Source organism: Mytilus galloprovincialis, chromosome 4 (assembly GCF_965363235.1).
Source record: "Mytilus galloprovincialis chromosome 4, xbMytGall1.hap1.1, whole genome shotgun sequence".
Classification (NCBI taxonomy): domain Eukaryota; kingdom Metazoa; phylum Mollusca; class Bivalvia; order Mytilida; family Mytilidae; genus Mytilus; species Mytilus galloprovincialis.
The window spans coordinates 28,840,953-28,856,508 of record NC_134841.1 but is presented as its reverse complement, the minus strand read 5'-3'; the positions used below and the strand labels follow the sequence as shown (position 1 = coordinate 28,856,508).

Sequence of the window (15,556 nt, the reverse complement as noted above, 5' to 3'; positions counted from 1 at the left end):
ATAAACACTTTTCAATTACACATGAAAGTGATCTGTATGTAAAATACAGGTTCTCAAATACAGCAGTGTCAGTCTAAAAACCAGCCACTGGTTCCTATTATTGTCAATAAAATAAACAGAACGTGTAGAAAATCCAGTGTTTAAATTTGGCTGCCTAAAACTGGCCAAAGGGTAATAACTCCAACAGAGTTGGGACAACTCAAATAATCGATCTGTCAAAATGTAAACAGACTTCAAAATGCTTCTATTCTTGGATAGTCATTAGGCTAATTCATTACACTATAACTATCATAATACTCAAAGGAAATATCTCTCTTGGAGGGATTGAGCTAATTTCCAAATAAAATCAGATATAAACTGAAAAAAAAGGTACAGGAATTCTTATTTTAATGAGTCAGAACAAAGCAAGAAGTTAGATGCAGATTCATTTTCCAAAGATTATTATTATCAAAATCATAAAAGGATTTTATTGACTTGTTAAGATATTGATTACAATTATTGAATAATTTAAATTAACTATAGCTGATGAAGCAACTTCTGATGCCATTTTTAACATTTCAAATAATTATATGTTTTTACTGTCTGACATTAACCATATCAGGAAGTGGTGTAGATCCATTGATATGTTGACAGGTGTGATGAAAGACAGTCAGATGTAGGTACAGACCAACCATCCTCTTTTATAGTCAGCTGGTCTTTAAAAATTATTGTATTGGATCAACCTTTACTGGCTAAGTTCAAATATTATGTGATTATAGGTGAATTGTTGTATCTGAGATTATCTAAAACTTTAACATGTCAGACAGTTCTTTTTTTGACTACTCAAAGATTAATATTTGAAACAATGGAATCTTTATTGAAAAAATGTCAAAAAGGTTCCTTAACTTCAAAAAACCTACACAGGCCACCAAATCTTATTACATTTGATAACCAATAAAAAAAAAATTGAATAGTGATTTTTTGTTTTACTATTGATGTGTATGTGTAGAGACTTATAAATTCTTACCTCAGTTGTGTTATTATCAAATGAAGACTGCTCTGTATGGATGGTTCAGAGACTTATAAATTCTTACCTTAGTTGTGTTATTATCAGATGAAGACTGCTCTGTATGGATGGTTCAGAGACTTATAAATTCTTACCTTAGTTGTGTTATTATCAAATGAAGACTGCTCTGTATGGATGGTTCTGTATAAGCTATTGATTGGAATAAATGTTTGTTATGTAACTCCCAGGTCACATTAAACTTGGCAAGATGGTCAGTTTTCTGAAATAAATTTTTAATTATAGACTTCTTAATTTAAGATGCTTAGAAGAGTTTGAAGTTAGAGACATAATCTTTTGAACTGAAAACCAAAAAGGAAAGTTTCAGCTTCACTTTGGGTTGACCGGATATATTTGAGATTTAATGGCTAAAAAAAATTTTAACACCAAGAAGGTTTAGTAAGTGCAATTTTTAGCTTCAATATTAAGGGCATTGTTTCCAGATAAAAAAAAAAGTTGACAAAAAAAACCTTTTGAATGTGAAATATTTTTTTTATGCTGTCAAACTTTTCTTATAAAGTGTTGACATTCACACACCTGAAGAAACAAGATAAGCAAGTTGTTTTATTAAACATTATGTTAAACAATGTTAAGATTTGTTTGTTTATTATGATCTTATCAAACCCACTCTTTAACTTACAATCATAGACTAGCTGTTAGTGCCATTTTTTTTCAAGAAAATATTTGTTACTTTAAAGTTCAACTGACTGAAACCAGCATAAGCAATGATTGCTGTTTAACTTCATATCATGGGAAATTAAGTTATAGAGAATAACTTAATTTCCCATGACTTACCAGTTTTGTTAATATTTCCGACATCTTCCTTGAAACACCACATAAATGACAATATTCATCTAATAACAATGAAATGAATGCTTTGGCTTCAGGGGGCGTCTTGTATCCTGAATTTAATTGTTTTAATAGTTTAACCTTCATCTCTATAACAAATTCCCTCACTTGGGACTCTAATCTTAAAAATAACTGGTGTGGATCTCGTGTGCATAGTCTGAAAAATAGAAAGATTTATAAGAACAGTGTTCAACATTTTGTCAAGTTTCAATACGATGATATTCGGACATTTTTTCATATTCGATCTGACATAAATTCAAGAAGACATACTTATCTATCACTCAGGCCTAAAATAAAATTTCATTTGTTTGGCATTGCCACCCGACTTACTGAAAAACTTGCTGCCCAAATAATTTTATTTTCGTTTCAGAAATTTATTTTTTTTTTATTTAAAAAAATCTAAATTGTGCCGGAATTTAATCGTATCCGCCGAGTTTGTTCCTAGCTTTACTTATTTCAAATCACGATCTTAAAAGCGCTTGTCTTACACTGTATTGGGTGCAAAATGACATGGAATAGAAAAATTCTGCCAAAAGTAATGTGAAAGCATCTCCCTATGCTGCAATGCATTGGTTAAGGGAGATGGATTTTATTAAAAATCAAATTTTCAGCTATTCTTTGAAAGAAACGTTCTAAGAGACCTTGTAGAGGACTCAAATTTTATCTTTTGTCAAGCAGAAACAGATGATTTCTCACGGCTTGACTTTGTCACTTCATGAGATAGAAGTTTTTCATCAGGACATCACAGAACAAATATGCGTGGCTCTTACATTTGTAATACTTATTAAATATTTGAAATTTATAATTGACAAATTTTCCCTTGAACCAGAGAACAAAGTATCTACAACAGTCAGAACCACTATGATGCATTCAAGATAATTATGTCTGTGAGCACCAAAGCTTAAAGACCAAAATGGTCCCAGATTTACAGGTTTATAGTAGTTTTGTATCAGTAGATGCTAGCCTGGTACAAAACATACATATTTTAAAGACTAGCATCTTGTGTCAATTGAAGTACTTCTCCCTTTTCTTGCCTTTCTTCTTAACATGAATAAGATAATTCTTAAAACAAAAGATACTGACAGAAACATATTTATAAATGTATCTAGTGTACTAGTGATGAATAAAATCCCCTCCATTTCCACAATTCTAAGGGCTCATTAATTTATCTGTTTTCATGTAATGCATGTCCAGATTTCTGTTAATCAAACAAGCATTACAACCCATAATTTATTTATCTGCAAAAATTGTCTGTCCTGCTGCATATTTCCATTTTGAATTTATCATACGTTTTAAACCTAGCCCTGAAAAACCTTGCACTTGGATAATATTAGTATAAACACCATGTCTATTTGTGCCAACTTTCCAAATTTTTAATATTTTGCTATCCTAATTTGGTACAGATTGTTTATCCTCAAAACTTATCAGGGGCAGTAGGCGTGTTTGTATGGTAGTTCGTCACACCTTACATGTATGATTACTAGCCTCTAGGTATTGGTTTGAGCCCTAGTTGGGCAGTTGCAAAATTAAGGTTTGATTTTCATGTCATATGTGATAAGGTTAGTCAGTTTCCTCCCGCAGGTTGGCAATTTCCTTCAAGTACCAGGGCTCACGCTACCAGGCGACTTGGGCAAAGAAGTCGCCTTCCCGACCGTCACTTCGCTTCCCCCGACCCCCAAAAGCGAAAAACAAGTCGCCCTGTTCTTGACGATACTCGTTTTCAGTCGCTTCCGTCATCGGACATTTTCAATTTTTACCAAGTTGATGAAACATCAATTTTTTATTGATAATTAAAGAAATTCAGACATAAACGATTCATTATCTTTAGAAAAGAGGTTGAAGCATTGTCTTCGCAGTGTGTAGCAGGTTATTTGATAAAAATACAACTTTTTTACTTCGTGCATTTCCGCAAGTTCCGGTGCTTGTTACTCGAAAACGTACATCAACCTAAATTTCGGCGGCAAAATAAGTTTGTTACTTCATTTAAACGTGATAAAAGTTACATCCAGTAAATGTTTAATCCATTTATTGCATTAAAAACGTCATGTTCCTTTCCAAATAACTTGTCAAACATCGTTTATTTTTGTAAATTTTCTTGCATTCGTCCGCCATTGACCGATTTCTAAACTACGGATCTGAACCGGACCAGCTATGACCGAAATCCGTACTTTTACAATAATTACTACGGACGCACGGATGGAACAGCTGACAGAAGAATATTGATCCCAAAAGGGGAAAATTACGCATTCCACACGCATTAAGAGACTTTTGGTTACATCTAATTGATTGGTGTATATAATTCCCTATATTTTTTATGGATTGTGTCAAACTATTGATTAAAGTTGCTTAACTCTGAGACTATTATACTAATATCAAAATATTATGGCCCAGCTTAATAACTTTTATATTTTTTTATGAGAAACACTGAATTTCATACACAAGATAATTTTTAATTAAATTGTAATTGATATAGTATAATTTCTTTACATTTTTTAAAATAAAATTGTTTTTTTTTTTAGTGCTAGATATTTAATTGGTAGTTTCTCACAAGAACCTTAGTAAAACTTGAACAACTTTTAATTTCAAATGTTACTTTAATTGTAATTTTTTTACTCAGATATGAATTGAACAATATAAAAAAAAACATTATTTACATATGGCCCTTTATACTATTGTAAAATCCAAACAATGTAGCACAACGCGCGAATGAGCACTTCTCTTTCAAATCTCACCACTTCTCCCTATCAGTTTCAAAAAGAGAAGTCACTTCTCCCTATAATTCTGAAGTAGTGTGAGCCCTGAAGTACTACGGTTTAGTACACCACTAAAACTGACTGCCATGAAATTACCCATATGGTGTAGAAAGTGATGTTTATAAAACCAAAGCAAACAACCAAAGTTTTAAGTCTTTGTCCATTTGTACAAGGAGCCGTAGTGGTTGAGCCATTTAACTTATGGTAATTTTACCAAACTGTGACCACAACTTCAAGATGTGACATCAGGCCTCTGTTCAATGGGCAGTCCCACAATAAAAGTTCAATTTTCACGTCATACATTTTATATGGTTAATTTGTCAGTTTCCTGCCTCAGTTCTGTGTTTTTTTCTGGGTACTTTGGTTAACTCTGCCAATAAAACTGACTGTCTTACATGAAATTATCCATATGATGTAGAATGTGACATTGACTGTTGACCCCTTTCAAAGAAACCACCAGTATGTACACACAACAATGCTGCAATGCTTTAGACAACATTGATCGAGATACTTCATGATTTACATGTATAAAGCTTTTAAATGTAAAAAAAAAAAAAATTCCCTACCTACCTACCCACCTGCTGATAGTGTGGGTCGGCAATGCCAAACAAACAATTTTTTAAAGGGTGGCCTCATTATTAGGTGTGTTATTCTCAAAAGAAGACCTGACCGATTCCCTAGTTTCTTTTAATTATGTCACATTGTGTTGTTCTTCATAGGCAATCAACTCATTTACAAATTTCCTAGCCTAGTCCACACTAGTTGCATTATTTAACATAGAGGTCCTACCTATTAACCAATAAAGTAGCCTCATTTACAAATTTCCTAGCCTAGTCCACACTAGTTGCATTATTTAACATAGAGGTCCTACCTATTAACCAATAAAGTAGCCTCATTTACAAATTTCCTAGCCTAGTCCACACTAGTTGCATTATTTAACATAGAGGTCCTACCTATTAACCAATAAAGTAGCCTCATTTACAAAATTTCCTAGCCTAGTCCACACTAGTTGCATTATTTAACATAGAGGTCCTACCTATTAACCAATAAAGTAGCCTCATTTACAAATTTCCTAGCCTAGTCCACACTAGTTGCATTATTTAACATAGAGGTCCTACCTATTAACCAATTAAGTAGCCTACTCCTTGTTGTGTATGTCATTCTCAATATAATACTCTTTAAAGTAGCCTACTCCTTGTTGTGTATGTCATTCTCAATATAATACTCTTTAACTATCTACTTTTCATGCTTCTTCATTCATGTCATTCATTTCCTACCTATCTACTAATTCCCTAGCTTCCTCTTCATTAGGTGTGTCATTATCTGGGGTTATATCTTCTTCACGTCTACCATACATAACTCGCACTAACTTCCTTAACACCGTCCAACAATTCTGTAATTCTTGTGTTTCTAGATCATGTTGTGCTTCAATTTCTCTGTAAATATAAATAATAGAGTGAATTGTATGTTGTTATGATTTTTACTAAAAGCCAAAGCTTTATTCCATAGTTTATTTTATAACAAATAATAAACACTTTTGTTTTTAATATTTTACCCTTTAAGACAACTAATTAATATATATAAAAATATTGACCATAAATCCTTTCATTTTCTATATCATGCTTTTAAAATTTATTGCTACCATCTTCTCTGAATGCAGTTATTGGCAAATAAAACATGAAAGAACCACTGTCCTTAGGCAGGAAAATGGGCAATACTAACTAGTCTTTTAAGACTGAGTAGAATGCACATGTATGCATTGAGCATGGTTTAATTTTACAACCTCTGTGTTGACAGGCCAATAATCAATCACTGAAAATTTACACCACTAGGCAACAGTCATACAAACTTACCTCATTTCCTTACAAGCATCACAAGAACACATGCTTCCATTACTAGTGTTTGGGGGTGAACTGAATCGTAGAGCAGCTTCAGGTAAGAAAGGTGGAGATGATGGTTCTGGTGGTAAATCAGGATCCTACAAAACAAATTAATTAATCATAAAATCTCCTATATTTCTAAAAATTTCCAATGCATGAATACCAAGTATTAAATATGGCTCTGTCCACTAAAATCAACATGACACTATATGAAAGCATTTTGATAATGAAGATAACCGTATACAGTAAAGGCAGCTTTAGAATTACTCTTCACTTTCACCTTACAAAAAGACTCACTCTGTGTTCGATGTGAATTTTTTTATAGGAACAGCCATAAATAGATTCCAAGTAACAATTGGTGAACTAACCATACAACTTCTAAGCAAGCTTGTATTTACTAGTTAGACATGTCTTGGCCATCTATTCTATATTTTTTGCATATTCTGATCAATAACCAGCACACGAAAACGCTAAATAACCAGCACAAGAAAAGAATCAATCACTATATAAGCTAGCACAAGAGAGACTCAATAATCAGCAATAAAAAAAGCATAATGCAGTAAAAACTATGGATATGAGTTTACCATAAATCCTGTAATATTAGAAGACATCTTTTTCTCCATTTCTTGGTCAGTTGACTTTCTACATTCAGGACAAACCCATAATGGAAGCTGTAAAAATATGAATTCAAACAATATTTATTTTTCTTCATGCACAAATGTAACTAACTGCATTTACTAAAAGCTTCAATACAGAAAATATTGTTTAAATTTAGCTGAATATTTGCTATGTTAACTACTTTCTTTATTACAACCAAAAAACATTAAGCCCAATTTAAAGTCATATGAAACCTCAAATAAAAAAATAAAGATGCATATGTTTTTTATAACAAAATGGATAGTTTTTATTCTTAAACCTGGTACATATACTTTTTTTCTGAAGAAAATTCTTTAATTTGTCCACATTTAGAAGAAGTTTACTTTTTTTTTTAATTGCTTGCTTCCAGGAAGCAATTCGCCGACATATTTTCTGTATGCAAAGTGACCTTTAATAGCGTGACCTTTCTCGTAAAAATCTGGTGATCGCAATACGCATGGATCTGTCACTGAAATAAACTATTATCTGATTGTACATGTTTAAACATGTGCTCAATATCCATGCTTCTTTGTTGATTGTTTACTATAAGGTGACAATCAGAAAACTTCGGCTTCAATGCATTGGTTCTAGAGTTGGATAAACATTATTTTTCACCAGTCACTGGTTTCATATGACTAACATTACAAATGTACCATCTACATTGTACATACCTGTGTTAATAAGTTTGTTTCAACTGCCCTCTTCTCACAATCAGAATTTTCTACAAACAAAAAACTGAGTCAATGCACATGGTATATAGTAAGAATATATATTTTTTTTCCAACCTTATCTGTTCTTTTAACAATGATTTAGTATCCATATATTTGTTGTGATATATACATGTACATGTTGTAAATAGACATCATACAAAAAGTGAGCCTTTAAGATAAGTTTAGCCCCATAAGTTACATTTGCGATGAATATTTTGGTTAAGAAATCCATGAAAAATAAAAAAGTAAGTGAAAGAACATCATGTCCAAAATGGGAATCTGTGCAAGTTGTTTGAGTTCTATCATGCCATTTCATGCATAGAATGCTTCAACACTAGTATGTCTTAGATGTAACAAAATATGCCTTTAATTATTTATTGACATTTGAGTGATCGACACATAATCAATAAATTCAGCATCAATGCAGTCTATGCCAAACTGTTTTAGGGTTTGTCTGACCGAAAAAGAAATTTGAACTTTTCTTCTATATATTCAACCATAAGGCTTAAATTAAAATATTGTTTGTTTGCAGTTTACCGACCGACCCTTGAAAATCCTCCCGACTGTGAAAATTTTATTGCTTTAAATTTGAAGAAATTTTTTTTAATACTTCTATTGACGCGATCCGGAATTTTGGGTCCTTTCCGGAAATGATTTAAAGTCTGGGTCAATTACGCATTTCAAGTTCGGTTTTTCTTAGCTTCCCGTCAAGCGTTCATGTGACCATTTAATGATAAAGCACATGGAAATTGTTTACAGGTATCCATGAAGTCACGGAGGAGTACTTTACGCTGTCGTCTCGTGTCAATTTTAAGACAAATAACAAACAAAAAAGTTTATTAGTAAACTGTTTATACAGATTCAGGCACATGTAATGATGTGTGATGATATCATTGACGATGATGCAGCGGATATTCATAACTGACACGATAACCATTATGTCTCAAACAAATCGGGTACAGAATCTGTGGAGCCTGACTTTATGGAACCAATTTCAGTGGTTAAGTAATTCGACCGCAGCTTGAAGTATGGCATATTTTCTACAAATCGTTGTGAAAACGACAAAGATGAAACCACTCCTCCGTGACTTAAATCTTCATGGATATCTGTAAACACGCCTGTACGGAGGAAGGGCTCATTTGAAATGTTAATGGATATAGATCATGCCAAATCAATAAGAAGCAACCCTAACTACACAAAGATGTAGAGAAAATGAATGGTTAGCTTGAAAAATAAATATACTCTCTCTATATAAAATCTATCTTCGATTGCAATGAGTATGCTCCTTTAGGATAAGGGGGGCTGCCCCACTCATTGCAATTATTCTCTTTCTTACAATATTAAATATACCCAAACTGTGTGGCCTGTGTGAATTCAATTAAAGCATGACCTGAGGAGCTATTCTGCCAATTTTTTTTTATGCATTAAAAACATTTCAGTACAGACCATTTACTTTTAATGGGGTGCTATGAATTTCACCCCAAACTTTAGATTTCTTTGGTTTTCATTAAAGCCTGACAAAAATATAACCTTATCACATATATAATTAAATATTGTTAGAAATATGAAAACAGTCGAATGTCTTAATACTTCCTTTTTTTCAATTGAGGAAGATTCAATGGTTATTTTTTTTTTATTAAAAATACTCTTTAATACATTGTCTTATAAATCTTTAATATCTACATTTTTCTGATGAAAATACTCTACTCATGAAAACATTCTAGTCAAGAAGCATACATGTCTGAATATATTTCTTTAAAACAGTTCTAGTCATAATGACAATGACGTTCCAGTATTTAATAATTATACCATATTTTATGTCATAAATTGGATAATGACACTATGTTAAAGTTTCAGTTTTGGTTAAACAGTTTTTTATCTGAAAATGCCTGTTCATTTGATGTTGGTTTTCATCATGTCCAGTGTTTGTTGTTTTAAAATGTTTTTTTTTTCTTCACAAGAAACTTGGTTTAGTGTAACTGCTTGTTTAAACTGTATTTTGGCTGATAAAATAAAATATTTTTCCTACCTACCGACCCTTCAGTCTGAAGGTACAGTCGGAAAACTGCAAACAAACATATTTTTAAGGTTGGCCTAAAATCTTATAACTTCTATCTGTCCGAATGATTTTTTTGTCTGACATTCTGTTGGTCAGACAGAGTTTGGGATACACTGCAAAGTTTGAATTGGATGTATTTAATTTACCTATTTTATATGCAGCAGCTTCAGGAGGATCTTGTCTTTCACAGCCACACAACAAACATCTCTCCTTATCTAGGTAAGGGTTAGGTCCACGTGACAGAGATAACAGTTCTAAGGAATCTGCATCATCACTTGCATCCATTAATTTCTCCAATCTTCTCAGTGTCTACAACATAACAAAAATGTAACATAAGTGTACTTCATAGTGTACTTCATAGTGTACTTCATAGTCTGTGGGATCTGATGAGTCCAAAGGACAATATATATATATATAACTCCAAGAGTTTCTACCTGGCAGTCTTACAATGTATTTGACTAGGCTTACATTGTTGTAAATTACTTTCTTGACTGGACAGATCTTAAAAACTCTTGATAAGTCCGATTAATATAAAAACAACCAACCAAATCCTTGTTCGCAGATCATCTCCATGACCTGTTTACTGATGACACACAGACACTGCTTTCTGTGTTAAAGTTAATTTCCGCCATTTTCAAATTATCTTACAAAGTCATGGTAGTTGTCAAATGATCCCTGCCATTGTTGTGAAACTGCATTATGTTTGAAAGGTGTAGCCAATATTTGTTAAATTTCACTAGTCTCCACTTTGTATGTAAATATAAATTGATTGTTTACTGTTTTACAGCTCTGAGATACATTGTATTTAGCAAACAATTACTTATCACTTGTACAGGTATTTATGAGTCAAGCATTGTCAAAAGAGATCAAATGTATTATTTTATTACTTTCTTAGTTAAAGTTGATGAAATTTAGAATAAAAAATAAAATTAAATCTAATTACGAAGAAAAAAGTTTAATAAATTAAATGTGTGCTTTAAAGTCATATGAAACCTCAAAAAAAAAAAAAAATATGCATATGTTTTTTAAAACTAAAAGGATAGTTTTTATTATACAACTTATGTACATATACTTTTTTTCTGAGGAAAATTCTTTAATACGTCCACATTTAGAAGAAGTTTACTTATTTTCAATTGCTTGCTGCCAGGAACTAATTCGTCGACATATTTTCCGTTTGCAAAGTGACCTAAGCTTGACCCTCTTCGTAAAAATTCGGTGATAGAAATACGCATGAATCTGTCATTAAAATAAACAATTACCTGATTGTATATGTTTAACACGTGCTAAATATCCATGCTTTTTGTTTATTATTTACTTTAAGGTGACAATCGGTAAACTTCGGCTTCAAAACACGGCATTTAATGAGTAGCCATATTTGTTAAATCATAACAGACAGAGAGAAAAAAAATTGACGATTATACGATATACGTGCGTAAAAAATGATAAAATCGAGCACAGAGGACTAAGTTTATGATATATACATGCATTGGTTCAAGAATTGGATAAACATTATTTTTCACCAGTCACTCGTTTCTTATGACTTTAAATGATTTACACTACATGTACAAATGTACATTGTATCATTGACTATCAGCATCCTATTTTTGAATCAAGCACAAGGTTCAACTCTTAATCATAAAACACAGAACATAATTTCATGCCAAATAACAACAACAAATGGAAGTTTTTAACAACCTTGACTGGCTATACAGCCCTTGCACGGTCGGCCCTGGCTTGCGCCCTTTTGGACATTAAATAATTGAATTTTTACCATGTGGTATTTGACATAATTTAGAATGATAAATAAAGTTTAACAAAATTTTAAAAGAGCAAAAAATTGAATAATGAAGTTTAAAGGGATAGTAGCTACGATTTTGACAAAATTATGAACACGTTTTAAAGCTGCTAAAATCAAAGATATGAACTAAATATAAGCAATAAGATCGCTAGAATGTTTTCATAAACTACAGAAGTGTTAATAATTGATAATTCATATCGTGTTGTGTGCCTATTCATCTCATTAATTATGCATCGGGTTTACTTCCCGAACTTTGCTGACATAGCGAGTGAGCTAACCAAGATATATATAGATACGAACACGTGCTTTTTGTTTTCTTACATATTTGATAATTACTCTTTATTAAACGTACATATTTGACGCCATTTATCAAATAAAAAATATAACAAATACCGGCATATTATTCCAACCCAAGATTCTCCAACAATGGCTATATTATACACTTGTTATTACATTTGTATGACCAGACCATGCTGATAATGTATACACGTGTTTGTGTGTTAAATCGGGGCCTCCATGAAGGATACACTTCAAGAATAATACTAAAGTTTAGGAAGTTGATTTCTAATTTCTTCTAAGGTGGGAGATTACTGCCCGTAAATTTATAAATATATTTTTGACAATTATGAACACGTTGAGATTTTTTTTCATGTAATCTGGAAAATTTAAGAAATGTAAACATTACACAAACCGTCGGCTACTTCTGTTTGACTTTGCCTGCGTCGCAGGTGTTTTGAGTGATTTTAATGACCAATCTCATCGACGTTTTTTACTTTTGATTTACAATAACTTGTCTGCACCTCTTTTTTGTTTCTTTTCTCGCTGAAACTGTAAATTCGCGTACCATTTCCACGATAACATTCCCCTGTTCGACCATTTTCCCTTCGAGGCACAATTTGCGATTGCGCATTGGGAACTGAAGAGTAAAGGTCATATGAATAAGTGTTGGGCTTAACATCGAATTATTATCTATAGATAATAAATAAATGTAGGTGTTAAACGTTAAAAAGCTTCTAAATGCTTAATCATTATTGAACGTAACCAGTAATTGTTCTAATCATAATTATTTTACTTTTTGTACAAAATCCGGCATATAGATTAAAAAAGTAATTTTAATGAAAATCGTAGCTACTATCCGTTTAATAAAATTTTAAAAGAGCAAAAAATTGAATAATTAAATGAATAAAAAAAAATAAAAAATTATGAATAAGTAAATAAATAAATTAAATAATAGAATATAAAAGTAAATATAATAAAATAACATAAAAATAATTTTGTTTAAATAAAAAAAAATAAAAAAAAAATAAATAAATAGATAATTAATAAACACGGTACCACCAGAAGAAGGAACAGGAGGAAAGCCAATTCAAATAACATCATTTATCCATCATAATTACAAGGTGCTATGATATCGCTGTAAGGCGACTAAGGCGTGGAAGCAGAAAAATAATAGACTTTTAATAGGTCATAATTATTTGGACTAATATTATATGTGTGGACAGAAATTCATGCATCTAGGAGACTCCTTCTGTTGCTATATATTTTTTTTAATGAACATGTACCATTGTAAGAGGCACAATTGATTTGAATCAGAAAAATCTGAAAAACAATGTTGATAAAATTATATAAGAATTTTCAACATCTAATTAAAAATTGTTATTTTCATGTTTGAAAAAATCCAGAACAAAAAAGTTTGAACAGAGTAATTCATCAATTCGACAAAACATTTAATCCTGTGATTTACAGGCAACAGCCTGCAACATGTACAGAGTAAAGTCAATACAAACTTCACAAAGTCAAAGAACATGCAGTACAAAGCTATTGAGCAATTCTCAGATATCATTGGTTCTTGATAGATTTTTTTCAGTCAAGACTTATATCAAGCAAACTTTAAAACAAATATGCAATCATTTGAACTTTTAACAGAATCACTTTCACTGGACCCACTGTTGGAGACCTTTTGTTTGGACGACATTCCTAAAATATTTAGCTTCAATCACATGATCAAATACGTCGCTTATAATATTAAAAGCATATTATGCATTGATATATTGTTCTTATTTGAATACCTCACTATCTATTGCTGGAGACAAAATAGTTTCTGAAGGTGAATTGGATAAGTTTGACGCTTCCGTCCCATTTTGACAAGTCGACGACCGGGGGAGATTCTTGGCAACAAGACTTTTCTTGATTTTTCGACGCTTCGCCTTTTTGTCGTCCGCAGCACTCATATTTAGGAAAATTATATGCACGTTACTACAAAACTATTGTTTCAAATGTTTCAAATATGCTAAAAGACTATCAAAATATAAAATAGTAGTTTGACGGGTGTCCGTCTATCAGATTCAACATGGCGAATATCGGGCAACAATCCCAGAATGCAATTCGTGTATTCCGAATATGGACAAGGGGAGGTTATTCTCGAGACACATCCCAAATTATTACCAGCTGCTGAAAAAATATGATTAATAATAAAATTGTAATTCAGAATAAAAGCAAATACCGGTGCATTTCTCTTTTCTTAGGTATAAGCGCTTCTTCTTCTCAATAAATTAAATGCACCCGTTATTGAAGCACCTATTTATATTTCACAAATAATGTAAACTGAGCCCCCCCCCCCCCCCCCCCCCCCATAAAAGATCATAAAAGCTAGACACAATGATTGATATATAAAAATCATGGTACTTTACTTTTTTAATTGTCCTTTTATATAAATATTCAAAAAAATAAAAATTTAAAAAGTTAAATTAATAAGACTATGATAATCATGATAATGCGAAGTTTACATTCATGAATCAAATACGGTGGTGTCTTTAAATAAAGTTTAAAACTATACAAAATTGTACCGTGAGTAAAGCCGTAATTGATGATGATATTTGAATTTAGTATAGTGCATGACAGTTAGTAAAAGAAATTTTATTTCGATTTGACATTTTTGAAACTATACAACACAAGCCCGAAAGAGCTTTTTATCGAATATAAAAACATGTAGACACAGAATTACAACATCCCAGTGGCGGATCCAGGGGGGGGGGGTTCCGGGGGTGCGCACCCCCCCTTTATTTTTGCCGATCAATGCATTTGTATCGGGACATATGTTTTGCACCCCCCCCCCCTTTTGCCCTGGGTGCCCTGGGTTAGCACCCCCCCCCCCTTTCGAAAATTCCTGCATCCGCCCCTGCATCCATTGCATCATGTACACATAATCAAGTTGACATCTATGTGTGAAAAATTTCGCCGGTTTAATATCTCTAGGCAAGTAAATAAAATGTTTATCTTCTAATACATTTGGAATACGCAATAAGAATATTTAGCACATATTGATAAAAATTGTGATAACTTTGAGATTTGGAATTTATAAACTAAGAAATTTAAGAACTAGAACTATTATCTTTTTTTTTTTTTTTTTTTTAACTCAAACGATACACATAAAAATAAGAGCTTCCTATAACATGACGAAAACAATGTAATTTAAGATCTGTGTGATAATTAAAAAACTATCTGCAGTCAGCAAAAAATGTTATACATTATGCGTTGCCAGAGTCACAAATTTGTGAACTTCGAAAAAACATGTGGATTGAACATATGATCCAAGCGGTGACCATGGCCATGCGACTATGTTCAGTCCTAAAATGGTTTGGCAAGTTGTTCTAGGATTTTACATTCCAGATTCCAGCTTTATATTGACTAAGTCACTCCAGTACACAGTGACTGAATGAAGCATTCCCGTTACGAATTGTGTACGCCCCAAGTGCGATTGACCTGATTTTTCTCACCAGTTGGAACCTTTGCAACATCAAGAAGGGTTTCATATAATGGGGTATAGTCC

General features: G+C 32.2%; 1 protein-coding gene across 2 annotated transcripts in view; it reads right to left on the bottom strand.

The window, feature by feature from the left end:
* Positions 1 to 14,096, bottom strand: part of LOC143071798 (protein FAM193A-like) — a 33,763-nt gene extending 19,667 nt beyond the window's left edge. For both annotated transcript variants that reach the window (XM_076246381.1, XM_076246382.1), the window contains exons 1-8: positions 13,797 to 14,096; positions 10,076 to 10,238; positions 7,832 to 7,881; positions 7,109 to 7,195; positions 6,498 to 6,622; positions 5,922 to 6,080; positions 1,838 to 2,048; positions 1,141 to 1,265 (exon numbers count right to left, since the gene is read on the bottom strand). In XM_076246381.1, coding sequence (XP_076102496.1) covers positions 1,141 to 1,265; positions 1,838 to 2,048; positions 5,922 to 6,080; positions 6,498 to 6,622; positions 7,109 to 7,195; positions 7,832 to 7,881; positions 10,076 to 10,238; positions 13,797 to 13,958 — 1,082 coding nt within the window. In that variant the 5' untranslated portion in view covers positions 13,959 to 14,096. The remainder of the gene's footprint in view (positions 1 to 1,140; positions 1,266 to 1,837; positions 2,049 to 5,921; positions 6,081 to 6,497; positions 6,623 to 7,108; positions 7,196 to 7,831; positions 7,882 to 10,075; positions 10,239 to 13,796) is intronic.
* Positions 14,097 to 15,556: the final 1,460 nt, after the last annotated feature.